At 35.6% G+C, this 24,363-nt stretch overlaps 1 protein-coding gene and 1 pseudogene across 1 annotated transcript; both read right to left on the reverse strand.

Moving 5' to 3' along the window:
• Positions 1-279: 279 nt before the first annotated feature.
• AGR3 (anterior gradient 3, protein disulphide isomerase family member) lies at positions 280-23,317 on the reverse strand. The gene is made up of 8 exons (XM_003252610.3): positions 23,278-23,317; positions 19,667-19,802; positions 14,925-14,988; positions 3,462-3,514; positions 2,836-2,912; positions 2,248-2,311; positions 1,391-1,474; positions 280-504 (listed from the first exon to the last, which is right to left on the reverse strand). The coding sequence occupies exons 2-8, from the start codon at positions 19,773-19,775 to the stop codon at positions 455-457; spliced, it is 501 nt and encodes a 166-aa protein (XP_003252658.1). The 5' UTR covers positions 19,776-19,802; positions 23,278-23,317; the 3' UTR covers positions 280-454.
• LOC100603800 lies at positions 5,101-7,139 on the reverse strand (annotated as a pseudogene).
• Positions 23,318-24,363: the final 1,046 nt, after the last annotated feature.

Raw genomic sequence — 24,363 nt, forward strand, 5'->3', positions numbered from 1 at the left:
AGGAGAATGGCGTGAACCCGGGAGGCGGAGCTTGCAGTGAGCCGAGATTGTGCCACTGCACACTCCAGCCTGGGCGACAGAGCGAGACTCAGTCCCAAAAAAAAAAAAAAAAAAAAATTTAGAAAATTAAAAATAAAATTAGATTAGTTGATGGAGTGAAGGAGAGGTGAAGAAACAGAGTCAAACGGTATAGGCATCTCTTATTTAGGTCCTCCTGTCTCCACTATAACTCTTGGCAGGCTTTCTTTGCTACTGATGAGGCAGAAATAAAACTATATTGTCAGTCTGATTTAAAAAACATTTATTTTAATAAGACTATTGCAAACACATTAAAAAAACTAAATAGTAATATTACAAAATCTATATACTTGCACATTTAGTATTTGTCAATGTGCCAGAGGTTTTCTTCATGAAATTTGACTTCTCTGAAGTGAAGGCTTTTTTCCATCATCTCTTATAGCTCTGATTGAATAAGTCTTAATGCTTTCTTCATGTTTTCTATCACTGAAATAAGAGTTAATATATATTATGCTATTAATAAATGAAAGTACAAATGCTATGATCTATTAACTCTAGAACCTGAAATTGACCCATTTAAATTAATAGCTTTGAATATGGGAATTCGTCTATGACATTAAAGAATATGCTAAAAGTGTACATGTAAATTTAGGGATTAGACCATTGAGAGCTGGTTGATCAACTTTATCTTGAACAATTTCATCAGAGGGGTTTTGAGGAGTACCTCTTTTTTTTTAATGGATCACTTTGTATTAGTATTGCTAGATCTTATAGGCACAGTTGTCTTATTAAATATAGTTGATAATGAATGTTGTAAAAAACAGATTTGGCCAGGCATGGTAGGGCATGCTTGTAATCCCAGCATTTTGGGAGGCTGAGGTGGGAGGATCACTTGAGGCCAGGAGTTTGAGACCAGCCTGGGCAACCAAGACCCTGTCTTTACAAAAAAAAAAAAAAAAAAAAAAAAAAGAAAACAAAAAGGATTAAAGTCCTAAGTAAGACTGTACCTCCTTGCTTATAGGCATTAAAGAAAGATGAAATGATTTTACTATCATTTGATGAAATCTACATGATATCTTTGATACTAGAAGAATGAACTGTCTCAAGTTTGTGTCATTTTAACGTGTACTATATTCTTTTTAGTGAGCTCAGAATTTAGTAATCATAAAATCCCTTAGACATCCCTGTTAAAATAGATTCTGAGCTACCCCCAAAATTCTGATTTTGGTGGGAGCTAGAAGTTGGCATTTAAACACCACCACTAGCCTCAGTGACTGGTGTGTAGAAGCACTGATGTAGGGCATCATTGGCCCTTAACAAATAGTCAGGGGTCAGCTATGACCACTGTTTGAGATCATTTGTGAATACTTACATAGGGGTAAATCCCGAGGCTCATATGTGTACAATCTGTTCGAGTATCTTCCAGCTATATCAGCTCTAACTGTTAAAGAAGGGTCTGTCAAGAAAAAAACCAAGTCACAAAAGTATAATTTAGCATGCTCTTTTCTTTACTCTTGTAAAAACTTTATTATTATTTTATATTTGGGGGTTATGTGTACAAGTTTATTACATAGATATATTGAGTGATGCTGAAGTTTGGGCTTCAACTGAACCAACACCCAAATAGTGAACATAGTACCCAACAGTTAGTTTTTCATCCTTTGGCCCCCTCCCTCCTTCCCCCATTTTGGAGTTCCTATTGTTTATTGTTCCTCTCTTTATGTCCATGTGTAACCAGTGTTTAGCTCATATTTATATGTGTGAACATTCACTATTTGGTTTTCTGTTTCTGTGTTAATTTGCTTAGGATAATGGCCTCTGGCTACATCCATAAAATGTTCTTAAAATCATTTTTGTTTCTTAATCTAAAACAAATGTCAAGCCAATTTATAAGCAAAATTAGTTTTCATACATGTCGGTTCATGATGAATTAACCTGAATTCTCCTTTTAGTGTGTCATAGATCTCTGTCAGGCTAGTCTGGGGCACTATATTGAAAGTACATTGGGATACAGATTTAACAGCATACATGCTTTGAAAAAATACTTAAAATTTTCAAATTACAGATATAGTGGATTTTGATTGTAGAACTAACAAGAGCTGATATTATTGGATTAGAAATGACTTATCTTTAAAAAGAATAGTACTTGAACTAGCATTTAAAAATAAAAGCAAGAATGCTGATTTTTACTAATTTTGTAGATCTGATGAAATGAGATCACATACATACCTACAAACATGATTCTAGGCACATATTGCCCATCAGGTGATAAATTCTTATCAGTGGTTTCATGCTAGCAGGAGAAGAAAAAAAAGAATGTTATTGGATTCATTTGTTTTTGATAGTTTCAAGATGATTTTATGTGACTGTCAGTAAATTCTATTTTGGCCTTTTATAATTCCATATAACTTTCTGTATTATCAACATTTAGCTCTTTGTCCTTTAAAAATAGAAAAAAAGGAGGCTGGGCACGGTGGCTCATGCCTGTAATCCCAGCACTTTGGGAGGCTGAGGCGGATGGATCATCTGAGGTCAGGAGTTTGAGACCAGCCTAACCAACAAGGTGAAACCCCGTCTCTACTAAATACAAACATTAGCTGGGCATGGTGGCAGGTGCGTGTAGTCCCAGCTACTTGGGAGGCTGAGACAGGAGAATTGCTTGAGCCAGGGACGCTGAGGTTGCTGTGAGCCCAGATTATGCCACTGCACTCCAGCCTGGGCGACAGAGCGAGACTCTGTCTAAAAAAAAAAAAAAAAAAAGAAAAAGAATTTTCCATGAAATTATAATATTAAGAAAACATCATAAAGTTTATGTACCATAAGGTTTAGCATGATGAACTTATTCTGAGCCATTTCTTGTATTTCTTCATTTTGGGCAAATACTTTCTTTAGTGCTGTAGGGGAAAACAAAATTGCCAGTTAGTTTTAAGGATCAAGAGACCTTTAATGTAACATAGCAAAATAAAGCTAATATTTAGCATTTGTTTGCATATATAACTCAGGTGTAAATATTAATAATTCATTGGCCTATTGCCACTTTGTCCCTCATTGGAAAGCAATGAGGGACAGTCCGTTCAAGGAGACATCAAAGGTTAATCACAGTGAAGACACTAGTTTTATAATTTTATGTAACTCATTGACTCATTGGTTAAGACAACAACTTTTTTTCAGTGTTTCTACACCCTCTCAGCTCACCCTTTTCTTTTCTTGGGAAGAAGAGGAATATCTAATGCCCAAGGGAATATAATAGAAATATTCAGTAGATTGATAACAATCATTGTGGTCTTTAAGCCCTTTAGTAAAATGATGGTACTCTGGCAGTTGCCTATTTGTTTTTAATGGGATTTGCTGAGCACCTTCTTAGCTATTATTACCAGGTCACTTTTCCTATTTTATATTGGAAATATTATATATTATAATAAGATCTCAGGGGCTAAAATTACCTTGGGAGTATTGACAATCCTCCAGGTGATGAATAACCATTAATGGCTTCTTACTAAACAAAGAAAGTATGGAATTAAGTCAAATGATTAACTTTGGGTCAAAACATACAGTAGAGTTAGATTTAAAATTTTATTAGCTTCAATAAGACTTACAGTAGTAATCTCAGATTTACAAATCATAGCACTATAGTCAATAGCAGTGTTACTGTATTTGTGGTCCCAGAACTGATAGTATCAGTATCACTAGGTAACTTATTAGGAACTTAAATTCAAAGGCTCCATTCCAAAATTAGGAAAGGCTTCATTCCAAAATTAGCTGGGCATGGTGGCGTGAGCCTGTAGTCCCAGCTGCTCTGGAGGCTGAGACATGAGAATCACTTGAACCCAGGAGGCGAGGTTGCAGTGAGCCGAGATGGCGCCACTGCGCTCCAGCCTGGGTGACAGAGCGAGACTCTGTCTCAGAGAGACAAACAAAAAACCAAAGGCTTTATCCCAGACCCATTTAATCAGAATCTCTGGGGTTGGGGTGGTTTCAGGAATCTGTAGCTTAACAAGCTTATTAGGTAATTCTTATGTACTCTATAGTGCAGTTAGAGAAAATCAATTCTGTATCCAGAGATAAAGGGATATTATGAACAATGTATTCATTTCCAGTGAACACTTAGTATAAGATTTCAGGAAAGTCAAAGACTTTTAAATTTAGTTTTTTAAAAAGTTTTTACAAAAAAGCTGTTAATATTTGGCTATTTTCATATCCTTTCGTTCTTGCACATTGCAGAATGTACAAACAACCTGAGTGGGAGTTCTCTATTTAATACATTTTTGGGGGGTCATTTTGATTTTAACCATAAAAAGTTAAAAAGATAAAAATTCTTCCTCCTGCTGGCTTCTGTAACTATGCTGTATTACTTTTTCTTATATTTTCTCCCAGAGGTTTTCAGGTCATATAACTGAAAATCTATATGAATATGTTTATATATTGTATATACCCAGATGCATGTTCACATTTATGTGTATTTATTTCTTTTTAAAAAACAAAAATACTAGCACACAAGTATCTACATTTTGCTTTTAAAATATAAATCTTAGATATGCCACTGTTCTTTTATATTATATTCTATTATATATTTTATCTTATTAGTCTCCCCAAAGATGGATATTTAAATTGTTTCCAATCTCTTGTGTTTAGATCGTTCCTAAACATTTACATTTGTACATTTATTTGCTAAACATGCTGTTTTTTTAAGGCACACAATTTCTTTACACTCATAATTGCATCCTAAACTCTTGTATAGTTCATATTTACAACCCCCTATAAAGTTTTTGCATTCTGAATTAGTCCTTCACATTTTGATATTTGGCATAATGTTCAAACACACTTTATACACACTGACCTCTCCTTAAACCACTCAGAGATTTAATAAATCCTACAGAAAAACATTCAGAGATTATTTGAAGGCTTGATCTTCTATTTACTTCAAGGTGACAGAAGAGTTAGTTTCTCGTGATGAAATACTACAAGAACGGAGAATTAACAAACTGTTGTGTAATTCATCAGAGAAGTATATTAACTCTGCTGAAGTACCACTGAATGAAACAATGAATCTGTGAAGTAGCAATCTGATTAGCAGGCTGCCTTCTATGTCCCATCACTCTCATAGTCTTCTATTATTACCTTTTCTTCCACATCTCCTTGGGCTGGAAAGGGCTGAGGCTGGCTGGCACGCAATTCACTGGCACTATTCTGACTCAGAGGAAGAGACCAGGTTTCTGGCTTTGTGTCCTGAGCGGGTTGACCCAGAGATTCCTCGGCAGAATGTCCTCCATTAAGCTGGGCTTCATTTCCGCTGTCAGGGTCTATCATTCCATGTTCCCTGTCAGTCAGGGCTTCCATTTTCAGTCTTCCAAAGTGTTGCTTCAGAGGGAGCCTTCCAATATCTTGGATAAAAGAAATCTGAGCTTGATTTCTCATTGGAATGGTTAGTAGAGCAAGGTATGGCAGTAGCTGAGTTTTGAGGCATAAAGCTCGTAGGCAGAAGTCAGGAAAAAGTGCTTTTGCTGCCAGGCAATTTTCCCAACACTTTTTATTTATTAGAAACCACTGGGGTGTGTGCAACGGTCAAAAACTTGATTCTCCTCCTTGGCAATGAGCATATCCTCCGGCTTTGCTGGAATGTATCACACCTCTCATAGCTGTAGATGTCCTATATTTCCTGAGTAAAGAGCATGTATTCCAGTCACCACTGAGGATATCTGCAGAACTTAGAAATTCACTGGCTCTCACAATATCATCAATTTCCATGAAGAAATCTATGTAGTTTTGGTGAAGATATAAATTAGTCTCCTGGCATGTGTGACATTTCTACTACCTCCTCAGGTTCAACAAGTGTGTATCCCGTTCATATGCAGATAAATGAGAGGGCAACCGAGGTGAGTCTAATTCTGTTAAAGATGCTCTTTTACTATATAGAATTTTCCCCAAAGCTCGGAAAAGAAACAGAGAAACATCTTTGCCATCAATAGCTTGGACCTCTTGATTTTCAAAAACCCTATCAGTTTTTTTTCTTCGTTTTGATTTTGACAGCATGGCATTCGATTTTAAAGACATTCATTTTTTCCTTGGCCATAAGTTGTTTTCTCCTTTTGAAGACGAAATCTGGAGGCTATTTATTGCACTTCTCATATCACCAGAACATCCTTGACAGAGCACCTCTAGAGAAGTTTTGTCAGGGACAGTAATTTTTCCTCCATTCTTGTTAGCTTCTATAGTCACTATTTGATTAAGAAATTTCATCATAATTGTTGGTGCCACAGGATTGAAACTAATATTTGAGGTAGAACACTCTTCCTGATTTCTTTGGGAAACAAGAAACTTTGATTATTATCACCACTGAGACTGTCAGAGATTATAAATATAAGAGGATATTGACCAATCTTCACATACTTCCGTAGAACTTCATGTAAAGTATGAGAATCCCGATAAACTGGTTAGGTAAATCTTCAACCAGAATTATCTTCTTATCAGTTCTCAGATGATCTCCAAGCATTTGTAACTTTGTTATACTTTGTTGCTCTTAGTAGAAACTCTTTGAAAACTGCTATCTGAGACTGATAGGGAACCATATGGAAGCTTGATTCAGTATGAAACATTTCCTTGAAATCATCTTTTTGGAAGTCTGGTAAAACTGGATTAATCCACTCTTGTACTTGAATACCATGCTCCTTTGATAGTGTGTTTTTTGGTCATTGTCTTTCCACATCCAGGAGGACCTGTTATTAATAAAATAGATTCATCCTGTTTTGGTTGCCTTTCTAAGACTTGAGCTTTTTACCAGATTTCAACTTCTTCGATTTTCTTTTCATGCACAGCAAGTTCATGCTAAGTTTCTGGTTTATATTTATCTACCCATGGTTCATTTTCAGACAGGTAGTCTTTTGAATTTTCTAAACCATAAATCTGTTCTAAGGAAGACAGATTTCCTATTTTTCTAGCTGGAAACATCTTACCTTCTAATGTAGAAGACTCATTTTTTCTCTATGACTTCAGTTATTCACACCTAATGATGTGGCAGTAATAGTAGAGATGTCTCTACACTCTAGAAAATCATTGAATGATGGACCAATCCAGTCTGTTACCTTTGTGGAAGATACCTTTGGTCTAAGAAAAGTTTTTGACATTATAAGCTGTAATAGTTCCCATCCGTAGTATAGGACTTGTAGTACATTAAACTATAATTCACCTGCTTAAAAAGCAGGTAACTGTCCCTGAAGATGCCAGGTTTCTGAAATGAGAGACCATGCTGTTTTTTTAAAAAATGATTTTGCACATAGGTGGGTATGTTTGTGAATACATTTCCAGAAGTAGAATTTCTGGGTCAAAGAGTGTGTGCATTTATAATTCTGATATATATTCTCCATAGAAGCTGTACCAGTTCATACTCTCTCTGGTAGTGTGAGCAGTAATTGTTTTCGCTATTCTCACTAAAGCTGGTTATTAGTTTAAATTTTTTTTTCTCCAACAGGTGAAAAGAGGGAAACGAATGTGGTTTGTCTTTCTTATAAAAAATAGTCAACCTTATATGTTTGAGTTATTTTTCTATTCTGTGAACTTTCATAATCTTTGCTCACTTTTTTCTGTTGACTTGTTGACCTTTTTCTTATTAATATATGAGTATGTTGTATATTAGAGAAAGTCACCCTTGTAATATGTGCTGCAGTTTTCCATTTAAAAGAATATTTTTCCTTTGTTTACTGTAAGTTTTCGGTTATGCAGAAAATTCCATGTAATTGAAAATATTAGTAATTTCTTTTTAGACTTTTTCTTTTATCTTCTCCTTTTCTTTGTTTGGCTAAGCTCAAGCCTAGCACACAGCACTAGCATGAGGCCAGGGGAGCATCTAGAGGACTCAAATTAGAGGCTTTATTTTTATACCCCAGGTATCTTTCCTGCCTCACTATAATCTTGGTTCTCCCCTATTCCAAGCATTTAAAGAAATAAAATTTTGCAGTAGTATCTTCTAGCACCTTAACGATTTAATTTTCATAATTATATCTTTCTAATTTATTTTTGCATAAATGTGAGATATGGATGCAAATTTATTTGTTTTCCCCAGATGGCTATCAACTTCTGATACTAATTATTACATAACGTGTCTCCCCTATTCCTGATTTAAAATACCACTTTCTGTATTAAAAAATTCCTGTAGTATCTATTTATCTATGGAGTTTGTCAACTACCTATCAATAATTGATTTACTTATTTATTTGGCAAGTAAAAGTTGTATATATTTATGGTGTACAATATGATGTTTCGATATGTGTATCTGTTGTGTTGTGCAGTGGCTAAATCAAGCTATTTAACATATTCACCACCTCACATACTTATTTTTTGTGGTGAGAATATTTAAAATTTACTCTTAGCAATTTTCATGTATAAAATATATTGTTATTAACTATTATTCCCACAATGTACAACAGATCTCTTCAATTTATTTCACTTAACTGAAATGTGTGTCCTTTGAGCAAGAACTCCCCATCCTCACCCCCAGACTCTAGTAACCACCATTTTCCTTTGTTTCTATAAGTTTGATTTTTTAGATTACACATGTGAGATTATGTGACATTTGTCTTACTGTATCTGGCTTGTTTCAGTCACCATAATGTTCTCCAGGTTCTTCTATGTTGTTGCAAATTACAGTGAACCTGGGAGTGCAGATATCTCTTAGACATGCCGATTTTATCTTTTCGATATATGCCCAGCAGGGAATTGCTGGATCATATGGTAGTTCTATTTTTAATTTTTTGAGTACTCTCCATACATTATGCTTTCCATAATGGCTGTACTAATTTACATTCCCACCAACAGTGTAAAAGGGTTCTCTTTTCTCCACATTCTTGCCAACACTTGCTATTATTCATCTTTTTGATAATAGCCTTTCTAAAAGGAGTGAGGTGGTATTTCACTGTGGTATTAATTTGCATTTCCCTAATGATTAGTGATGTTAAGTATTGTTTTCATCTACCTGTTGGCCCTTTGTATGTCTTTTTTTTTTTTTTTTGAGATGGAGTTTCACTCTTGTTGCCCAGGCTGGAGTGCAATGGTGCGATCTCGGCTCACCACAACCTCCGCCTCCCAGGTTCAAGCGATTCTCCTGCCTTAGACTCCCGAGTAGCTGGGATTACAGGCATGCACCACTACGCCTGGTTAAATTTGTATTTTTAGTAGAGATGGGGTTTCTCCATGTTGGTCAGGCTAGTCTCGAACTCCTGACCTCAAGTGATCCGCCCGCCTTGGCCTCCCAAAGTGCTCGGATTATAGGTATGAGCCACTGTGCCCAGCCTGTATGTCTTCTTTTAAGAAATGTCTATTTAGGTCTTTTGTCCATTTTTAAAACACAAATTCCATTTTTGTTTTGTTACTGAGTTGAGTTCCTTGCATATTTGCCTCTCTTCAGATGTACGGCTTTCATATATTGTCTTCTGTTGGTTATTTCTTCACTCTGTTATTGTCTCCTTTGCTGTACAGAAGCTTTTTAGTTTGATGTAATCTCACTTGTCTATTTTTGCTTTTGTTACTCATGTTTTTGAGGTCATATGAAAAAAAAATCATTGCCCAGACTAATGTCTGGGTATATAGAATGACTTTTAAATACTGCTTTAATTTTAAGTGGATTGTGAGCATCAAAGGAGATAGGCTCTTTGGATAGCTATTCAGGATTTCCTTCATTTCAATGGCTGAATAGTGTTTTATTGTGTACATATACCATATTTTATCAATTCATCTGTTGATGGTCAGAAAAGATACTTGATGTAATTTCAGTCTTCTTAAATTTGTTAGACTTGTTTTGTGTATCATGTGATCTGTTCTAAAAAATAATCCCTACGCTATGAGAACGTATCTGCTCTTGCAGTTTGATTAAGTGCTCTGTATATGTTTGTTAGGTCCATTTGGTCTACAGTGTAGTTCAAGTCCAACGTTTTCCTTATTGACTTTTTGGATGATCTGTTCATTGTTGAAAGTGGGGTATTGAAGTCCCTTACTATTATTGTGTTGTAATCTATTCCTCTTTTCAGATCTATTAATATCTGCTTTATGTATTTAGGTACTGTGATGTTGGATGAACATATATTTATAATTGTTATACCTTCTTGGTAAATTAATCTCTGTGTTATTATATAATGACCTTCTTTGCTTCTGTTTACATTTTTTGATTTAAAGTCTGTTTTATCTGATATAAGTGTAGCTACTTTTTTTGTTTTGTTTCCATTTATATAGGATATACTTTTTGATCCTTTCAATTGCAGTTAATAAACATCCTTCAAGGTGAAGTGAGGCCCGGCATGGTGGCTGATGCCTGTAATCCCAGCACTTTGGGAGGCCAAGGTGGGAGGATTGCTTGAGCTTAGAGTTTGAGACTAGACTGGGCAACATGTCTCTACCAAAAGTACAAAAATTGGCCCATGTGGTGGCACACATTTGTAGTCCCAGCCACTTGAAAGGCTGAGGCAGGAGGATCGCTTGAGCCTATACTTGGGTCTTGTAAATTTTTTTTTTTTTTTTTTTTTTTTTTGCAGGGGGCAGGGGGAACCTGTTTTTTAACCCATTGAGTCACTCCATGTCTTTTGATTGGAGGTCCAAATCCATTTACATTCAAAGTTTTATTTCTATACTTTAGTTATATTTTATGTATTTACAAGTACCTTACTGTTTATTATTGCTTTGTAAAATGTTTAATAATGATAAAGGCCTAATCCCTATTGCTCTCTTTTCAGAATGTTCCTAACTATCCTAACTACTCATGTCTATTTTTTCATTTCAATTTTAGAATTATCTTTTTAAAAAATCTTATCACCGGCCGGGCGCGGTGGCTCACGCTTGTAATCCCAGCACTTTGGGAGGCCAAGGCGGGCGGATCACGAGGTCAGGAGATCGAGACCACGGTGAAACCCCGTCTCTACTAAAAATACAAAAAATTAGCCGGGCGTGGTGGCGGGCGCCTGTAGTCCCAGCTACTCGGAGAGGCTGAGGCAGGAGAATGGCGTGAACCCGGGAGGCGGAGCTTGCAGTGAGCCGAGATCGCACCACCGCACTCCAGCCTGGGAGACAGAGCGAGACTCCGTCTCAAAAAAAAAAAAAAAAAAAAAAAAAATCTTATCACAATTTATTGTGATCGTCTTAAAAAGTTTTTTAAGTATAGAGAGAATTGGCATTTTTATGATGTTAAAGTCTTTCTATCCAAGAATATAATAAGCACTGCCATTGGTTTGGAAATTTCTTTTTTCTTTTCAGTGTATTTAGGTTCATATAGATTTTGCACATCTGTCAAGTTTGTTCTGGGGTATTTTCTTTTTTGTCATTGTAAATGAGGTATTTTACAAGTTTTTTTGGATGTGTTTTTCTATATATAAATGCAGTCAATTTTTAAATATCAATTCTCATCTAATTCAACAGAATTTTTGTTATTCTGAATATTTAAATTTTTTAGTTTTTCACATATATAAATTATCATTTGCAAATAAAGATATTTTAACTTTTCCTTTGTACATTTTCTTTTTCCTCCTATAATTGCATTAGTTAGTACCTCTAGAAAAATGTTAGTAATTGTTGTGATTGTAGATACACTTGTCTTATCCACACTTTAATGGGACACTTCTATTTGTTTTCCCAGTAAGCATGATGTTGGTTTTTTGTTGTTGTTGCTACTGCTGGAATGCTATTGTTGGGTTAATTTAAATAAATTAATATTGTCAAATACAAAGTCTTAAAAATTCAAATATAGATGTTTTATTCTATTAATGCATTTTCAGAATTGATGGAGATGAGACATACTTGTATGAATTGTCTCCTTATAAATATTAAATTATTTTAATTAGCACATTTCTTAATCCTAAACCACCCTGGCATTCCCAGACTAAACCTCAATTTATCAGGGTATATTTTTTAAATGTTCTGCTGGTGCTCCTTACTAATATGTTGTTTGTTTGTTACAATGATATTTGGAAGTAAGATTCTTCTGTAGACTTCTTTCTTTTCTAATACTTGTCCAATATTGAAACAATAGTCAATTTGGAATCTTTATTCATCTTTAAAGAGTATTTCCATAGAATGTTCTTTAGATATTTCATTAATTCTTGGGGAGCTTTTAATAATATGTTTCTCAGCTTCATTCCCAAAAACTTAGTAGGTCTTTAAGAATAAAAATGGTATCATACTTGGTCATTGAGCCTAGAACAGTGTCTGGCACATAGCAGTGGACATTCAAGGAATACTTGACTGATTGATTATAAATTTGGATTTTTTAAAAAGCTACTCAAATTGCTCTGATATTCAAACAGGCAGGCCTTAGAACTGCTTCCCTAAACCAGTTTTCTCTCTAAGCTTGTATAATGCCTAATAAGTAATACTACTTTGTTTATACAACATACTTAAAAGCTTGATTGAGTAATAAAGACATTAATACAGAGGTATTTGGAGCTTTTGTTTATAAAATGCATTCTAATAGCAACTATTAGTCCCTTTGGCATACAATAGCAGAGCAAATACTTGTGGCATCCTTTTGAAAACTAAAATGCTTTTTTTGATTCATCTATGAGGTATCTATATGATCTGTTAAAATTAACGGAAAGTGGGAGGATATAAAATCAACATGCAAAACCAGTAGCATTTCTATACAACAATAACAAACTAGCTGAAAAAAAGAAACAAGAAAGCAATGCTATTTACAATAACCACAAAAAGGCCAGGCGTGGTGGCTAACGCCTGTAATCCCAGCACTTTGGGAGGTTGAGGTGGGTGGATCACCTGAGATCATGAGTTCGAGACCAGCCTGGCCAACATGGTGAAACACTGTTTCTACTAATAATAAAAAATTAGCTGGGCATGGTGGCATGTGCCTGTAATCCCAGCTACTCAGGAGGCTGACGCAGGAGAATCACTGGAATCTGGGAGGCGGAGGTTGCAGCGAGCTGAGATCGCGCCACTGTACTCCAGCCTGGAGACAGATTGAGACTCCATCTCAAAAAAACAACAAACAAAAACCACACACACACACACACACACACACAAACCTAGGAATATATTAACCAAGGAGGTGAAAGATCCCTACAATAAAAACTATAAAACATTGATGAAAGAAATTGAAGAGAACACCAAAAAATGGAAAGACATCCCATGCCATGGATTGGAAGAATGAATTTTGCTAAATGACCATACTACTGAAAGCAATCTACAGATTCAATGCAATCTCTATCAAAATACCAATGATATTTTTCACAGAAACAGAAATAAAAAATCTTAAAATTTGTATAGAACCACAACAGACTCCAAATAGTTCAAAGCAATACTGAATGAAAAGGACAAAACTGCAGGCATCATACTACTTGACTTCAAAATATACTGCAAAGCTATAGTAAACAAAACAGCATGGTATTGGTATAAAAACAGACACCTAGACCAATGGAATAGAATAGAGAACCCAGAAATAAATCCACATATTTAAAGTCAATTGATTTTTGCCAAAGGTGGCAAGAACATGCATTGGGGAAAGGATACCCTCTTCAATAAATGGTGCAGGAAAACCTGGATATCCATATGTAGAAGAATGAAACTAGACTCCTATCTCTCACCATATGCAAAAATCAATTGAAAATGGACTAAAGACTTGAATGTAAGACCCCAAACTATAACACTCCTAGAAGAAAATATAAGGGAAGCCCTTCAGGACATTGTTCCTGGCAAAATATGTATGGGTAAGACTTCAAAAGCACAGGCAACAAAAACAAAAATAGACAAATGGGACTATATCACCTGAGAAGCATCTGAACAGCAAAGGAAACAAAAGAATAAGCGGATAACCTGTAGAATAGGAAAAATTATTTGCAAAGTATTCATTCGACAAGGGCCTTATATCTAGAATATACAAGGAACTCAAACAACTCAACAACAAAAAACCCCAAATGATTTGATTTTAAAATGGGCAAAAGATCTGAATAGACATTTCTCAAAAGAAAACACAAAAATGGCCAAGGATATGAAGGAATTCTCAACATCTCTAATCATCAGGGAAAGGCAGATCAAAACCACAGTGAGATATTATCCCACCACAGTTAGAACTGATATTATCAAAAAGATAAAAAATAACAAATGCTGGTGAGGATGCAGAGAAGAGGGAATTCTTATACACTGTTGGTAGGAATGTAAATTAGTACAGCCATTATGCAAACATATAGAGGATTTTCAACTAAAAATATAACTACCATATGATCCAGTTTTCCTACTACTGAGTATTTATTTTAAAAATCAGTGTATCAAAGAGATATCTGCATCTCCATATTTATGGAATCACTATTCACGATAGCCAAGATATAGAATCAACCTAAATGTCCATCAATGGATGGATGGATAAAGAAAAAGTGTTATATATTCACAGTAGACTATTACCTAGCCATAAAAATAATGAAATGCTGTCATTCACAGCAGCATGAATGAGCCTGGAGGATGTGGTAAGTGAAATAAGTCAGATATAGAAAGATAAATACCACAAATTCTGACTCATACAGGGTAGCTTAAAAAAAAGTTGTACTAATAGAAGTAGAGAGTAGAACTCTGGTTATTAGAAGCTGGGAAGGGTTCAGAGATGGAAGGATAAGGAGAGGTTGATTAATAGATGCAAAAATACAGCTAGATAGGAGGAATAATTTCAAGTAGTATTCTACAGCACTATAGGGTACATACAGTTAACAATAGTTTATTGTATATTTTTAAAAAGCTAGTAGAGAGGATTTTGAGTGTTCCCACCATAAAGAAATGATATGTTTGAGGAGATGCATATGCTAATTACACTGATTTGATCACTACACATTGTGTACATGTATCAGCATATCACTCTATATTCCATAAGTATGTACAATTATTATGAGTCTACTACATATAAAAGGAAAAAAATGAGCTGAGAGGCATGTTACCTTTTTTGAGCATAAAAGAGACCTTCTTCATAAGTTTGTACCCAAGTGATGTCATCTCCCCATCCTGAAATAGAAGAGAGAAATCAATGCAGTAACCCAGAACTAGAGAAGAGCTCTGAAATGGGTATCTATTAATCAGATATCTACCTACAAATATTTAACTAAGCCATCAAGCTGTTGGCTGACATATGGTGCAGAGGACACACAATTTTCACAAGATATGGAGGTGATTTCCCTTTAGATTGCCGTACTGAGGTTTTGCTACTGCATTTCAAACCTCAAGGCCCATGGCCTTGAACCCAGTAAGTGCTTAATACATGTTGTTATGATTAGAGCTGATTGAAAGGACATCTTTGGATAATGTAAAAGCTGTGGCTTTAGGAATGTTTGGAAAGTAACAGTTCATCTTTGCATACTTTGTAATATTATTAGGAATCCTGTGGGCTGTACTCTACAATGTCCTCCTATTTTGGGTCCCAAGAGATGTTGACCTCTTCTAAATCAGTATACATTGTGAAATAAGGGAATTCCAAGTTTTGCTTTGAATTGACATGGAAAAAATTCTTGTGTGGGAATTTCATGGCCGAGAGACATAATAAAACACATGTGTTTTGGAAACACCCAAAATAATGGAGAGAAAAAATAGAAAGCAATGAATATAGAGAGAACGCATTAGCCTTAAAGAAATAGTATGAGTAGTTGGGAATGTTTATTAGCAATTAAACAATAAGATCATCAAGGAGAAGAACGTGCAGAACCTCCAAAAACATTACTGAGTATTTTCAGGAAGTGTCTCAGTCTACGAATGAGAGAGATTGAATTAATGTGAAAATTAGCAATATTTGGAAGTCAGTTTGGGCCCAGATTTTCTTGTACGTTTCAAATGTTGTCAGACCACAGTTTCTGGCTTTAATATCATGGTAAATATGATAATAATTTGATAAATATGATTCCATGATTTTTGCTTGTTTTTCATGTTTGTTTTCTGGCGACAGCTTTATTGAAATAAAATTCATATACCAATACAATTCACCTATTGAAAATATATACTTTTGGCCAGGCATGGTGGCTCATGACTGTAATCCCAGCACTTTGTGAGACTGAGGTGGGTGGATCATTTGAGGTCAGGAGTTCAAGACCAGCCTGGTCAATATGGTGTAACCCCGTCTCTACTAAAAATACAAAAATTAGCTGGGTGTGGTGGCATGTGCCTGTAGTCCCAGCTACTCAGGAGGCTGAGGCAGGAGAATCGCTTGAACCTGGGGGTGGATGTTGCAGTGAGCCAAGATCGCGCCACTGCACTCCACCAGCCTGGGTAACAGAGCAAGACTCCATCTCAAAAAAAAAAAAAAAAAAAAATGTATACTTTTTTCAGCATATCCACGAAATTGTACAACCATCATCATATCAATTTTAGAACATTTTCATCTCCTCAAAAAGAAACCCTATACCATTTAGCTATCACCTGCTCCCCATTTTCTTCAACTGCCACAGCCCTAAGAAACCCCAATCTACTTTCTGTCTCTATAGATTTGCTTATGCTTGACATTTCATATAAATGAAATCGTGCAATATGTAGGCTTTTGTGACTAGATTTTTTCACTCAGCATGACCTTTTTAAGGTTCATCCTTACAGTGAAATGTATTATTATTTAATTCATTTTTTATGGTCAAATATTATTCCATTGTATGAATATACCATATTTTATTTATCTGTTCATCAGTTAATGGATATTTGGGTTGTTTCCACTCTTTGTCTTTTACGAATAATGCCGCTATGAACATATGTATACAAGTTTTTGAGTGGTATATATTTTCATTTATCTTGGGTATATACCTAGGAGCAGAACTGCTGATCCAATGGTAACTCTATATTTATATTTTTGAGGAGCTGCTGGGTTATTTTCTAAAGTAGCTGCATCATTTTATATACTCACCAGCAACATTTTTGTTTTTTGTTTTTTTTTTTTTTGCCTGATTTAAAATGTTAACATTGAAAAACATCTCTTGTTAGTTTAATGCCACATCTTAACAGGAACTCTTGCTCTCTGTAATAATCCTGAAAGATTCTCTTTCCAACTTTGGTTGCACACATGCAATATCTATACACCACATTTTACGTTAAGTAAAAGTTATTCTAAAACAGCTAGTGAGACTAGGCCTCTGCTTAATTTTCCCTCTTCTGTTGCAAATATCATTCAATGCTGGAGCATTAGCAGTGGGGAAAATTTCTATTCTCTGCTCCTGCTCAATTTAGTTCCACAAACAGTAAAGGAACATCTGCTACATAACTTACTCCACAAAGCAGTGGGAATACAAACATAGAGCAATATAATCTCTATTCTCAACAAATTGTCCATAGCTCTGTAGGAAAGCCATACTGCATTATAATGATTTTTTTATATACTCTGTTATAATCACAATAGGTCAAAGCTGGTACACAGTTTAAATGCACTTCATGGCTTCTGCTCATTACTCTAATTCTAGCCCTATCTCTATCTCTGGCTATATTTTCTTGTCTTTTGAGATTTTATTCATTTATCTAACATATATTAAGTATTTACTATCTGCCAATCACTGGACTAGGTACTCAGCAATTCTGATTCAAAGGAAGCTGGATTTTTTTTGGATCACTCTATGTGTGTGTATTTTTTTCTCCCTGAACCTTCTACTACCTTTTTCTAATTAATCTTCCTTTTCTCCTTACTACCTTCTCTACTTAACTGGTGCTGCCCTGTGATCTAAGGGGCTCCATATGCTACTTTATACTGTATCCAGACTCCTCCCACTCACCCCTACCTTTAATCTTCATTCATTCTGAGCCTCATTCTCTCCATTGTCTCCCATGTAGCAATAGATGGTAAAAGACTTTGCCAAATATAAACCAATTCTCAATAATGGTGTTCTCAGCTAATATCAGTCATCTTGTGTGTTAAATTGGTTTCTTATCAATTGAAATAACAGAACCTTTAAGTTGTTTAAAATAGGGCATACAAATGTAATATATTTTTCAAAACATTCAACAAGAGTTTTAAATAAACATTTACAAGTTAGCACACAGAATATTGATGCCTTGAGGTATAGTTATCACAGTGCTGCTTAATGCAGACCTGGAAAATCTTTAAGGGCAATAACTAGTTTAGTCTTTGTCACTTTAAGGCTACTGAGCTCATTGTTTTACAACAATTAGGCTTATATATATAGAGAGAGTTATGTTTAGGAAAATATTTCAACTTTTTCATTCCTTTCTTTTGCAAAAATATATTGACTTTCTGTATATATAGTTTGTGTGTTTGTTAAACTGAAGTAGAGTTAATTAGCTTAGGTTAACATTGATGAGCACTTGGCTGGCACTCAATACATCTGTTAAGAAATGAGTGTACTTGGGAAGCAAGTCAATGTTTTAGAATTTGAAATTATATAATATATTTATATTATAGCATATATTTATATATAATTTATTATAACATAAATGTATACTATAATATATATCATATATAATATATAATTTATGTTATAATTATATATATTACATCTATATTACATATATATTACATATATATAACATATATTACATATATATATCAGAGGTAGGAACAGGATTATTTGTTCCCACATGGTTATTCAAAACTAGCAGTATTACTACAAGGCACTTGACCACTATTTGCAGTGGTAATGTGAATGGAGCAAACGAATGGTCAAGTACTTTGTGGTAATACTGCTAATTTTGAATAGCTATGTGGGGACAAATAATTCTGTTCCTACTTCTGTTACTTAGAGATATAGAAACTAACTTTGAGAGTATTTTCTTGGCTGGGCGCAGTGGCTCACGCCTGTAATCCCAGCACTTTGGGAGGCCAAGGCGGGTGGATCACAAGGTCAGGAGATCGAGACCATCCTGGCTAATACGGTGAAACCCCGTCTCTACTAAAACTACAAAAAATTAGCCAGGCGTGGTGTCGGGCGCCTGTGGTCCCAGCTACTCAGGAGGCTGAGGCAGGAGAATGGCGTGAACCTGGGAGGCAGAGCTTGCAGTGAGCCAAGATCGTGCCGCTGCACTCCAGCCTGGGTGACAGAGCAAGACTCTGTCTCAAAAAAAAAAAAAAAAAAAAAAGAATTTTTTTTATAAAGTGTTTCTTTACACATAAATATATATTTGTTTCTTAGGCCAAAGTAAAACAATAAGTACAAAAAGAAGTGTTTTCTAAACATGTAGCCAATGGTAATCCTTGATTATGTCTAAAACCACTGTCTTCCAGAGTCAATATAGCAAAGACTTAGTTACCCCGAATTCTCAGGGTTTGGGGTATAGTATAATTTTCTGGGAAGGCTTATATAAAATCATTCCAAATTTTTTTTTTTGGAGGACTGGGAAATAGAGGACTGGGAATTTGAGCAAATTTTGAGGAATCTTAAATTGCTATTAGGACACCAATATGACATAGCAATCAATCATTCTTTTCTAGGACTCTGGTTACCAAAGTTATAGACAGCAAGCCAATTCTCCATTATTTTGGCAAAAGATAATGCAAATTTATGTTATTGTTTTCTAGTTGATTTGATTCACTGCCTAAAATAAACTGATTCCTTCTGTTTTTGAAAATCCATTTTGAAGTCACACACAACAAAAATCATTCAGTTAGTTGAATTTGCTTTATAATTAGACTATGAGTGAAGACACCAGATATTTTAAAAAGCAATCCAAATGACTGAGTTTAGAAAATAAAATGAGATTACAGCACCTCTTGAGAGTGTCTGAGGAGGCCTCTTTTCCTTTTTTATTGCAATGGCAAGGTTGGAAGAAACTGTGACGAGTAAGAGGCAGAGACCCAAAGCTGAGTGTAGCATCATGTCTTCTAGAGAATCTCTCAGAAGAAGCTAGATGACAGAAAGGAATTCTCAGAATCCAGTGAGTTACTTCAAGCTATTATTAGAAGATATTTGCTAAGAGTTGGACCAATACTGTGATGACAAACTGTTCTGCTTTTTTGGTTTGACATGGTTTAACCAACCACATAGAACTTCCATTCACGTTTTATTTTTAAAATACTTAATCAACTCAATACATGCTCAGCTGGTGAGAAGTCATGTTCTGAGCCTCCAGGGCATAGTGCTGTATAATTAAAAGAGAGCTGGATCAGGGCACACAAAGCCTGCTTCTGAACCGCCCTGTAGTGTTCACACCAACAAGATGAAACTCAAATAGGATTATGTTTTTTAATGTCTTGTAAACTATGAAGTGACTTTTAGCATGCAGAAATATTCTTTGCCTTTTGATTCTCCTTCATCTAATAAATAGGTCAGAACATTTTAACTCTATACTAAGATAAGATTATACATGAATAAATATTGCTTAAAATAGAAATCAGAGGAAAAATAGAATATGGAGGATTCTTGTCCTTCAGTTCCTTTATAGTTTCTTGACTTTCTCATCCTTCCAACAATTACTCAGACTTTTGCCCTTCAGTTTATGATACAGCTCTTTATAAAAATCAAGTACTGTCATATTACTATAAATTAGACATATGTATAGAAAAGAGTAGACGTGTCACGATTACATTCTCTCCTGGTTAGCTAGAATTCAAACTGATTCTTAACTCAATGTGCGTCTTTTGTACTTTGCACGTTAAGATAAAAACTAAAGTCCAAAGTTGGGCCTGATCTGGTCATAAACCACTTGATAAATATATTACAGAAAGTCTTTAATACTTGTGAGATGTTTAGTTACAGCATTAGCATGTAAAACTCATTTGAAAATGGTTGGCACATGCAGTTTTGAAACTTTACCTCAAAATATAAAATAAATATACAGACATCCTTCACATTGATTTAAAGTTCCTTTAAGATGTCTTTCCTATTGACTTACATTATTTAGTATTGAATTCGTCACCAAAATAGTAAAATTCCTTAGCCAAAATGGCTAGTGACTGATTCTTTAGTGATTCTGTTCAAACAAAGATGTTGCTGTATTTTATTGTAGTAGGCACTGTGGAAAATGAAAAATAAGACACAATGTTTTGGCATTAGTAAAACATTTGGCAATTTTAATCACCTAGTTATTGTAAAATAGCAACCGCAGTTGTAGAGGAGAACAACAATTTGGTGGTAAAGAAGTTTACAGATTCTAGATTTCTCCAGACATTTCCTCATTCCTCCCATTATACTAGTTTCCCCTTCCCAGTGGTGTATCTATTACAGCCCCTCTGTGGACTGAAAATCGTTACCACTCCAGGTTAACCTTAATTTATTTCCCTCCCTAATCCCCAGTAGTCCCTCCCTCCTCCCCTTCTCCTTCCCCTTCCTTCCTTCCTTCCCCTTCCCCTTCCCCTTCCTTCCTTCCCCTTCCTTCCTTCCCCTTCCCCCTTCCTTCCTTCCCTTTCCCCTTCCTTCTGTCCCCTTCCCCTTCCTTCCTTCTTTCTTTCTTTCCTGTTTCTCTCTTTCTTTTCTTTTTCTCTCTTTCTGTCTCCTTTCTTTTTTTTTTTTTTTTTTTTGACAGAGTTTTGCTCTTGTCACCTAGGCTGGAGTGCAGTGGCGCCATCTCCACTCACTGCAACCTCTGCCTCCCGGGTTCAAGCAATTCTCCTGCCTCAGCTTCCCAAGTACCTGGGACTACAGGTACCCGCCATCATGCCCAGCTAATTTTTGTATTTTTAGTAGAGATGGGGTTTCACCATGTTGGCCAGGCTAATCTCAAACTCCTGACCTCAAATGATCCACCTGCTTCAGCCTCCCAAAGTGCTGGGATTACAAGGGTGAGCTTCGTCGCCCGGCCTCCTTTCCTCTCCCCTCCTTTCCCCTTCCCTTTCCCCTCCTTTCCCCTCCTCTTTTCCCTCCTTTTCCCTCTCCTCCCCTCCTCTCCTTTCCCCTCTCTTCCCCTCCCTCCCCTCCCCTCCCCTCCCCTCCCTCCCCTCCCTCCCTCCCCTCCCCTCCTCTCCCCTCCCCTCCCCTCCTCTCCCCTCCCCTCCCCTCCTCTCCCCTCCCCTCCCCTCCTCTCCCTCCCCTCCTCTCCCCTCCCCTCCTCTCCTGTCCTTTCTTTCCAGGCGTATAAAAACCCTGTTAAACAATTATCATGATGCCCGATAAGAATTTCAGTTTAAGTTCTCATAACTTATTAAACCATAAAACATTTCAGAATGTCATCTTATACCTTAAGGCCTCGGTCATCTTATACTTTAAAGACTGAAACAAAAAAAGGGTGGATTTTAGTAAAGGACAGGGACAGTTGACTCTGGAACATGAAGCCCAAGCCAGGGAAGGCAGCCTTCGTTAGACAGGTTGGGAGTTGCAGTGGAGGAACTGAAGCAACCATCTAGGACAGGATCTTAACCTGGATCCAGCAGGCTTCTAGAAGGCCTGTGGATGAGCTAGAGAAGGCTCAAAACCCCTGGAAATGGTGTGCAAAATTTTATCTGCCTCTGTTCCTTTTCCATGCGAATAGGGTCCAAAACTTCATTAAAATTCTTCCAGGGATCTTGGATATAAAGAAGAGTTAAGAAAAGTCAATCTGGAGGAATCTTTAGAAAGATTTTTCTATGTTAGGTACAGAGACAAGCAGGTGGAATCTGCATTTTAAAAAAGAAAAAGCATAGCTTCATCATTCTTGCTATTTTAAAGCTGCCAAGCTTAGAGTTAAGTGGGAACCATTTTTTCTTTAAAATTTTAAGTATTTATGTATTATTGTCAAATACTTTCTAATTAAAAAATAAAAATCATGGTTTTCTGGTTTTACATTGATAAATTATAAAATAGATATTAAATATATCCTGTGACAAAGCAGTACAACTTGTACATTGTAGATTTTGAATAAATAATGCTTTCCTTGGTAAAATATAGTGTAAACTACTGAGGGTCCTTTATCAGTTGCAAGGTTAAGCTACTCGGGGGAACACAGATAAATATGGCGTGGTTACAGGCCTACAGCAGCTTAAAATGCATTTGGGAGGCACATAACCATATGTCAGCAATTAGATTGTATAAACATTGGTCAATTAACGTTTTCTGACACTAGTATTTTATTTTTCAAAAGTAATTTAACATAAGTAACTGACACTATAAGTTCCTATATTTTAAAATAAGACTTAATATAAAGAAGAGCTATTATTACTCGTAGAATACTTTTTAAAGAGTCGTTTCTGTGCTTGATGTCAATTTATTCTAATACCATTAATATAAATAGAGATAGAACTCTGAAACCAGCAAAGGAAATCCAGTTCAGTAAAAGAAGAAAAATAAAAATTCATTTTACTTTCCTACCCTTTACTGAAAGCTTCACTTTTAAATAGCAAAAGGTGATGATTTAAATATAGCAAAGCTTGACCACTGATTAAGTAATCTGGAAACTTTGCTTGCTTACCTGACTTGGCCAGTGCTCTTGTTGGAAATGTATTCTGGATGTTTCTGGTTAAAAATGGGTGTGGATTTATAGACACACGCACACACCTGACCTACAACCTCACCTGCATAGAAACAAGAGCATAGTTACCGGAAAACAAACTTAGAAAAATAGGCTGGTCTGAAAAACTCTGTACTTCTTTCCAGTTCTCATGCTTCTCACACTAAAAAAGCTCTTTTCTTTTTCTGTAAATTAAGATTGAATGTCCTCATAAAATAAGGTCAAATACCATCTTTGTGTTTCTTTCTCTTTTACCTTTTATTTCCCAAGGTAATTTAATGTTTGGCTGAAGTTCAGCACAAAAAAAAAAAAAAAAGAAAGAAACCGGAATGAATTTAAGAACTGTGTGCATGCCATTGTTCAAATAGAAATTCCTAAGGGTTACTCTGTTTACAGGAATATAATTAACAGCTAAAGAGATTGGGTCCTTTTTTTTTTTTGAGACAGAAGGAAATAAAAATTCTGTTTTAAAATTGAACATTTTCATAATTTGATTATTCTTTACAATTTTTCTATAAAAGCTTTACTGCGCAAAAAAATTAGAAAAATAGGCAATTAGATAAGTTTAAATTTATCAATAGATACTGTTTAATTAATTGAGAGTAATTATTTAATTACTGTTAAAATAACGTAGGGCAGGGTGTCATCAAATTTGGTATACCTGTTTTTTGTACAGCCCAGCAAACAGGAACGATTTTGACATTTTTAAATGGTTGGGGAAAAAAAACCAAAAGAATCATATTTTGTGATATGTAAAAGTTATATGAAATTCAATTTCAGTGTCCATAAGTAGAGAGAGATGTGGCGGATGGCATGCAGCCATGTGCATTTGCTTACTAGTGTCTATGGCTACTTTTGCACTGCAACAGCAAAGTCCGGTACAGTCCAGGACAGTGGATACCAAAATCTGTGCACACTCAAAGTCCCATATCTGGCCCCATGTAACACACAGATATGAAAAGTTGGTCCTCCACATATGCAGGTTTGGCATCCCGTGAACACAGTATTTTTGATCCACTTTTGGTTGTGGATGCAGAACTTGCCCAT

The sequence above is a fragment of the Nomascus leucogenys genome, chromosome 11 (genome assembly GCF_006542625.1).
Source record: "Nomascus leucogenys isolate Asia chromosome 11, Asia_NLE_v1, whole genome shotgun sequence".
Taxonomy (NCBI): Eukaryota; Metazoa; Chordata; class Mammalia; order Primates; family Hylobatidae; genus Nomascus; species Nomascus leucogenys.

Coding starts and splice junctions, on each gene's coding strand:
- AGR3 (XM_003252610.3), bottom strand. CDS start 19,775: ATGATGCTACACTCAGCTTTGGGTCTCTGCCTCTTACTCGTCACAGTT. Junction 1,475..2,247: donor GCCTAGAATCATGTTTGTAG/GTATGTATGTGA, acceptor TTTTCTTGACAG/ACCCTTCTTTAACAGTTAGA. Junction 505..1,390: donor GCCTCGGGATTTACCCCTAT/GTAAGTATTCAC, acceptor CTCTTATTTCAG/TGATAGAAAACATGAAGAAA.